Below are 8,230 nucleotides of genomic sequence, written 5' to 3'. Positions count from 1 at the left end.
GGTTGATTCTTAACTGCCATCTGCACAATTAGTTGGCCCATCGTTTATTGCCCATTCCTATCTCCCCTAACAATAAAAAAGCAAGCCAGTGTTTTTTTGGCTTGAAGCAAGTAACCCACTACTAAATTCCCTGATTCCTGCAAGCCACAGTTTGGCTCAATAGTCACAATTTGTTCCTTTAATTTGAAGCTGGTTGCTGACTGGAAATGGAAAAAAAAAGTTAATGTCACAGTAAGCAGCAAGTCTGTTAACTCAACATCTTTCTGCTGAAATTAGATTCTAGTTCTCATCCTGTTGTGGTAAAGGTCTTTATTGTAACAATATTATTCAGGTGATTGTAAAGAAAATTATTGGAAGACCCAACCAATTTGCTGGTGGTTTGTGGGTGATTGGCAAGAAAAAAGTGTTCAGTTGTGTGTAAGAACATTTAAGGATATAGGGGAAAAACATATAAGACTTCACCAATTTAGCTCTTGTGGTCCAGTGGTAGTGTCACTATGTCTGAGCTAGGAGGCCCTGATTCAAATCCTGCCTGCTCCAAAGGTGTTTAGTAGCATTTGAATAGGTGGATTGGAAAGTATCAACACCAATTCGATTATGTACCTTAGCAAGTGTCAATTTGAGAGAAATACATAGCAAGCTCCCACAAGCAGAAATGAGAAATATTTGCCAGGGGACCAAGGGAGATTTCACTGTCACACTGACCAAGGCTTGCTCTAGTCCCTCCCGGGAAAGCAGATATTGCTTTAGTGTTTCATCTGAAAGGTAGCATCTCTTATCAGTGCAGCGCTGGGAGTGTCACCATGGGACTTGTGTCTTAGTGAGTCAGAGGTTTATCTCCTGGCATCTCAGCAAGTGTTTTGTAGGTGAGTGAGGTGTGTTATGTCTGTATTGACCCTTAAAGTGAGCAGTGGTTCTGTGCGGACTCCACTGCAAAGTAGTTGTTTGTGTTTTGGGAGAGAGCCTTTGAAATTTAAAACAGTGATCTAACGTGTCTGGCATGTTGCTTTAACAGCCAGGAGTTGAAGGTTATTGAAGGTGAACTCCTTTCTTAAAAATAAAGAACACTCAAAGGTTTCTGAATTCTGTTGAAGAGCGGGGATTGTAATGTAGCCAATATGTACACAGTGCGATCCCTCAAACAGCAGCACCTGATTCTGAGGGTGGGTAGAGACACGATCATCAAGAGAACCCCTAATGCTTACAGAGTCACTGAATAGTTAAGCTCCCCCCCAAAAACCGCGAGACAGGAGCTTTATTGAACTGGGTGAGTGCTGAAGCGCAGCTCTTACTGTCTGAGCTGGCCTTTGTTTGGTGTTGGAAATCACTGTGACCATTTTGGATGGATTGCTGCTGCAGTTTTTGACACTGATGCTAATTTCAGTCAAAACAAAGGCTCGTTTACACAGTCTGTGCATTTACCACTTATATCCACCAGAGAGGTCTGGGCTGACACGACCAACATTTATTGTCCACCCCAATTGTCCTTCAGAAAGTTGTGAATGAGAAGAGCATAAGTAATAGGAGCAGAAGTAGGCTGTTTGGCCCCTCAAGCCTGCCTTACTATCCAACAAGATCAGGCTGATATGCTCCATGCCTCAGCTCCTAGTGTGGTAGCTCATCATAGTCCTCAATTCCCTTAATTTATCTCCCTCTTTAAATACTTCTAGTGATCCAGCCTCCAGAACTCTGTAGGGTAGAGAATTCCAGACATTCACTCCTCTCTGAAAGAAGAAATTCCTTCATATCTCGGTTTAAAATGAGTATGCCCTTGTGTAACTCTGTCCTTTAGTTTGAGGTTAGTGGAAACAACATCTCAACATTGACCCTGTCAAGCCCCCTCAGAATCTTGTATGTTTCAATAAGATAACTCCTTATTCTTCTAAACCCCAATGAAGCTCTGATCTGTTTAGCTGTTCTTGATAAGTAAACTCCTCCATCCCAGGAATCGGCCTGATGGATCTCATTTGAACTGTCTCTAATCTCAGTATGTTCCCTAAATACAGGAATTTGCAGCAGTACTGTGGGTGTGGCCTTGTCAATACACTGCGCAGCTGCAACATGACTTCCTAATGTTTAATCTCCAACCTTCTAGCAATGAAGGTCAGAATTCCATTTGCTTTTAAAAGTACTTGCTGCACCTGCATGCCAATGTTTTGTGTTTCATACACAAACTACCCCCAGATCCCTCTGCACTGCACTTTTTTTTTTGGAGTCTGTCTCCATTTAATAGTCTGCCTTTGGATTCTTCCCACTAAAGTGCACAACCTCACACTTCCTGACATTAAACCCCATCTACCAAGTTTTTGGCCACTCACTCAATTGATCTATATCCCCTTGTAGATTCCTTATGCCCTCATTGCAACATGCCCTCCCACAATGAAGGTTTTGATGAACTTCCTTGAACAGGAACTAGACATTTCAAAGGGCAGTTAAGAATCAATCACATTGCTGTGGGTGTGGAGTCACATGTAGGTCAGAACAGGTAATTATGGCAGATTTCCTTCCATAAAGGAGGTTAGAGAACCAGATGGGTTTTAACAATACACAGGTAGAATTAGAATTAGATTTTATTGTCATGTGTGCTCAAGTGCAGGAATACAGTGAAATACAGTGTATAATGTCACCATTCCTGGTACCATCTTGGGTACAAAGGTACCTAGGTACAAAATAGAAAAATGAAGAAACAAAGGTTAAATATTAGAGTCCTTCTTAGTAATAAGTGGAAAAGTAAAGTTTCATTGTCGCTGACACTAGATATTTAATCCCACATTTAGTTAATTATCTGGATTTTGATTCCCCAGTTACCGAATGGAATTTGAGCCGTGCGCTCTGAGTTACTGGACCAGTGAGAGAGAGTGTATCAGCTCCCGACTTAACATGCATTTCTCACCAGGCAGTAAGTGAAGGAGAGAGGCATTGACAACTGCGATGTCTTGCTTTCTCATCTCTCCCTTTGGAAAGGGAACCTACTCCCTGTGAATATCAGTAACAAAAACTGAAAAATGCTGGGGAAGCTCACCAGGGCTGGCAGCATCTGTGGAGAGATGTTATTGAAGTAAATGATTTAAGTTCAATGACTCTTCTATAGTTCATCAACTCTGTTTCTCTCTCCACAGATGCTTTCAGACCTGCTGAGTTTCTTCAGCCCTTTCTGATTTTTATTTCAGATTTGCAGCTTCAATGCAGATATCAGTACTGAGGTCACTTGAGCAGTAGCAGTGTCTGTTCCTCATTTCTTATTTACAGAGCAGGAATGCAATTAATCCTGTCTGGAGGCCAGGTTACCTTGTGGTAATTAAGTGATGTACTGCTGTATCGAGCAAAGCTCAGGACATTTACCCTGAACTTGTGATATGAGCAGAAACTCAGGACATTTACCCTGAACTTGTGATATGAGCATAAAGTTATCGAGAATAAGCATCGTATTTGTAAAGGGATTCTTGTGGATTAGACGTTATCCTGTGTTTCCCAATGAAGTGGGTTGGTTGTATAGCTAGTCAGCTGCAATCTTTACAGTTTCGTAACCCACACACCTGCTCACACTGTAAACCCCTTGTTTAAATATTAGAATTACAATCTCATAAAGAGAGATGAGCATTTTTCATGGGGATGTGGGTGTCACTGGCTGGGCCCAGCATTTATTGCCTGTCCCTAGTTGCCCCTTGAGAAGGTGGGGGTGAGCTGCCTTCTTGAATCACTGCAGTCCATGTGCTGTAGGGACACCCACAATGCCCTTAGGGAGGGAATTCCAGGATTTTGATCCAGCGACACTGAAGGAACGGCGATATATTCCAAATCAGGATGGTGGAAGGCTTGGAGGGGAACTTGCAGGGGGTGGTGTTCCCATGTATCTGCTGCCCTTGTCCTTCTGGATGGAAGTGGTCATGGGTTTGGAAGGTGCTGTCTGAGGATCTTTGGTGAATTTCTGCAGAGCATCTTGTAGATAGTACACACTGCTGCTACTGTGTGTCAATGCTGAATGGGGACACCAATCAAGCAGGTTAGTTAGGTCTGGATAATAATTCAAAGCCATTGAAAGTGATGTTAGAGACACAGGTACACACAAGCTCTCTTAGTGAAGTATAGAAAAGCAGTTTTGGGTGTTGGGACTTGGATCTGGTGTCGAGATGTGCATCTAACATCGGTATGGGGATCTAGTGTCGGGATGTGGATCTGGTGTTGGGATGTTGTTGTATTTCTGGGTTTGGGTTGCACACACCAGGGGGTCTCTTGTACATCACTCAGTCTGTTCTTCCCAGGAGCAGATGGTGAATATTGGCTGTTTAACTACAGGGGGCATCACTGCTCAGCATGACTGTATCCTCAACTGTCACACAGACAGGAGAAGTTGTAATGAACTGTAATGCAGTGACTTATCAACTTTTGCATCATCAGAAGGTGATGAGATAGTAAGAACTGCAGATGCTGGAGTCTGAGATAACAAGGTGTGGAGCTGGAGGAACACAGCAGGTCAGGCAGCATCAGAGGAGCAGGAAAGCTGACGTTTCAGGTCTGGACCCTTCTGAAGAAGGTGATGTCTGTGTAGTATCGCTAGACATTAATCCAGACACCCAGGTATTGTCCTGGGGCACCTAGCTCAAATCCTGCTGTTGCTGAAAGCAGACTTTGAACTCAATAACTACCTGGAAATAAGAGTCTGACAATGACCATGAAACCATTTTCAATTGTTGTAAAAACTCATCTGGTTCACTAATGCCCTTGAGGGCAGGAAGCTGCGATCCTTACGTGGTCTGGCCTACATGTGACTCCAGACCCACAGAGATTGACTCTCAATTGCCCTCTGGACAGTTAGGGATGGACAATAAATGCCAGTAATGCCCACAAACCTGGTTGGCATGGATGAGTTGGATCGGAAGGTCTGTTTCTGTGCTGTGTGACTGTATCCTGTGAATATAAAAAACTTTTATAGCCAGTGAGGCATAGGTGCTATACAAATGCAGGTCAGTGTTTTCCTGTAACCTCTTTATCCCACTCCTGCTTTACATTGCTTCAGACCTTTGAGGTTGCCAGCCCTCGCTGTTCAACCATCTGTAAATTCACATAAACATCTGAAAAAACATTCAGTGGCTGAGAAATGAAAGTGCGGAGATTCTGTCTCTGTCTCTCAGACCTATCAAGCTGCAGATGCTGCAGACGCCTGAATGGGAAGTACAGCAGCAGTGGGAACGTCACAAAGAGGTGGGTGACATAAGGGAGCTCTGTGTGTCAGAGAGTGTGACAGACACGTCTCACCCAGGCTGTAGGATGGCTCCTCTTGGAGTGACTGTCGTAGCTGGGCTCTTGATGCTTTTCTGCCTCCTGTCCAGTTCACCAGCCTGTGTCTGGTACAGGCAGGCACCGAGACCCCGTTATTACTCAGTCGGGAGACCCTCTGGGTTACTGCAGGGTATCCGACATTCCCAGTATACCCGACGGAGTGGGATCAAAGAGGGCACTACTCGAGACCTGGCAAGGCTTGGGAACTTCTTGGCACAGGATTGGCAGCACGAAGCAATGGGCAGGTGGAAGACTGTGATGGTGAGATTTCCCTTCTATTAGTTGTTCAGGCAGGTTAGTACCAACTGGGTCCTAGCATCGGAGTTACAAACTCCCCAGGTTCCAGTAGCAGTGAGACCTCGACTGCAAAATACTCGGTCAGTAACCTGACCAAGGACAGTGTCCCAGGCTTAGAGCTGGGAAAAGACATTATCAGCAAGTGCCCACTGGATAATGTGCCAGCAATGGGTGGGCGGGGGGGCGAGGCGGAGGGAGCCTATGTGTGTGTGTGTACCTGTCTGGGTACATATTGTCAGCACCATATGGGTGATTCAGTGGTTAGCACTGCTGCCTCACAGCGCCAGGGACCTGGGTTCAGTTCCACCCTCGGACGACTGTCTGTGTGGAGTTTGCACATTCTCCCCATGTCTGTGTGGGTTTCCTCCGGGTGCTCCGGTTTCCTCCCACAGTCCAAAGATGTGCAGGTTAGAGTGAATTGGCCATGGAAAATTACCCCATTGTGTCCAGGGATGTGCAGACTAGGTGGGTTAACTATGGGGAATGCAGGGTTACAGGGATAGGGGAGGGGGTTGGGTTTGGGGCGGATGCTCTTCAGAGGGTCAGTGCTGACCTGATGGGCCAAATGACCTCTCTCCACTCTGTGGGATTCTATATGTAGAGTGCAGGTGTGTGCACGAGAATGGACATGTGCATGTTCCTCTGTGAAGTAACCAAATGTGCTTCCCCACATGGTCGAACAGCCTACGATTTTATACTGGCTGCTGGAGAATGGAGGAGGTAGCAGTGAGCCTCAGCACCATATTCAGGAGAGTGAAAGGGATGAGGTAGGGGTGTGTGGAGCGAGAAATTATTATTCAGCACTGGTTTCACATTGAGAAGATCTCATGTGAGCAGTGGAGTACTTTTTTCTCTAAGAGAACGTTGTATTGCAGATGTGTGTGAAGGAAGTCACTGCCCAGTTAAACAGCTGTGCCGCCATCACTGAAGACTCATCAACCTTCACCTGTAAAGCTGCTACCCGCCTGGCCTTTGGTACTAAAACCTGCGACCCCCTGGAACACTGAGCAGGGAAGGCCAGGGATCGGGAAACGGGGGAGACAGAGCTTGAAGAGAAGGACCAGAAACGGGGAGTGTACTGATTATCAAGCTGTGAACAACGTCTGTTACTGTCATCTCAAACCCCAGCGTGGATTGTGTTGTCTGACCTGTGATTAGTTATTTAATCATGAGCTATAATTGTGGAGCTTCAGCTGCTTTAGAAAGGGAATGTTGAATATTCAGACTTGGGGAGTATTCTGGATGTAGTTGAGGCGAAGTTAGAGAAACACATGCAATCCGGAAGGATATCCTGAAAGGGTTGGGGGAGTGGGGAGAAGCAGAATTAACAGCAGCATGGATTTGATGGGCTGAATGGTCTCTGCCTGTGCCCTGCTCTCAGTGTTATTTAATCTGGAGAAGTGTGCTGCAATTCATTTTGGTAGAGGAGACATTCCTCAAAGAAAATACACAGGACATTAATGATTAAAATTCTCCATATTTGTGAGACCCAAATTGGAGGCAACCAATGAGATTTAGAACTCATCTGGGTTAGGAAGGGAGTGGTCAGCTCTGATTCTAGTTCCTGGTCTCTCATCAGCAATCCCACGCTTTTGGTAGAACCATGAAGCATGTAAGAAGATTATTCAGCCTATTTTGTCTGTGCTAGCTCCTTAAAAGAACCCTCCACTTTCTCTCCCGCCCCCCCCCCCCTCCCCCCCCCCCCCCAGTGCTTTTCTCATGAAGACCTACAAATTTGACAAAGTTCCAATTGAATTTGCAGCCAGTGTCCTTTCAGGCAGTGTGTCCCAGATCACAGCAACCCTGTGGTGTTTGTCTTCTCCTGTTGCGTGTGGAGAGAGTTCCTCACTGGGTGTAAGTGATTACTCGTGGTCTGATGGGACCCATTGGAGGTGAAGACAAGGAGGTGAGAGGAGCTGAAATTCCCGTAGTATGTTGTTGTGGTGTGTCTCGTTCTTCTGTGAGCTGAAGCCTAATTGTGTATGTATTACTGAAAAAACAGAGTGAATTTACTTCCTCAGCAAAATGATGATTGACAATAAAATCTGTGAAATAAAAGTTGTTGCAATTTCACAGCTTTGGTTCATCACAAAAACTCCTCAATTCCCCTTGTAGAGACGGCAGACACAGTGATTGCAAGGATTAAGAATGAACCGGGAACCCTTGACTATTATCTCCATCTTTACACTGATGTGGAGATGCTGGTGTTGGATTGGGGTGGACCAGGTCAGAAATCACATGACACCAGGTTATAGTCCAACAGGTTTATTTGAAATCACAAGCTTTCGGAGCGCTGCTCCTTCATCAGGTGAAAGACTGTGCTCTGAAAGCTTGTGATTTTGAATAAACCTGTTGGACTATAACCTGGTGTCATGTAATCTCTGACTTTATGTTTACAATCAAATAAAAGGAGATTTGTATGAATACAGTGCCTTTAATCAACTTTGGAAGAGCCAGAGGTGCTTTATAACCAATGTAATGCCTTTGTGTAGTCAGTGTTGTCAGGAACAGTAACCAATTTGCATACAGCAAGCTCCGACGATCTCCTATCTAATAAGGACCAGGTAATCTGTTTTCATGATGGTAATTCATGATGGTCATGATTATTGGCTCTGGGCTAACCAAGGGAGATAACCAGCTCTGATGAAGAGTG

The 8,230-nt window shown here is 45.0% G+C and overlaps 1 protein-coding gene across 1 annotated transcript; it reads left to right on the top strand.

Moving 5' to 3' along the window:
* Positions 1 to 5,268: 5,268 nt before the first annotated feature.
* On the top strand, positions 5,269 to 6,584 carry LOC125487140 (neuropeptide B-like). The gene is made up of 2 exons (XM_048617381.1): positions 5,269 to 5,541; positions 6,453 to 6,584. The coding sequence occupies exons 1-2, from the start codon at positions 5,269 to 5,271 to the stop codon at positions 6,582 to 6,584; spliced, it is 405 nt and encodes a 134-aa protein (XP_048473338.1).
* Positions 6,585 to 8,230: the final 1,646 nt, after the last annotated feature.

Source organism: Rhincodon typus, chromosome 37 (assembly GCF_021869965.1).
Source record: "Rhincodon typus isolate 14 chromosome 37, sRhiTyp1.1, whole genome shotgun sequence".
NCBI classification, from domain to species: Eukaryota; Metazoa; Chordata; class Chondrichthyes; order Orectolobiformes; family Rhincodontidae; genus Rhincodon; species Rhincodon typus.
This window is presented reverse-complemented; position numbering and strand designations above follow the sequence as displayed.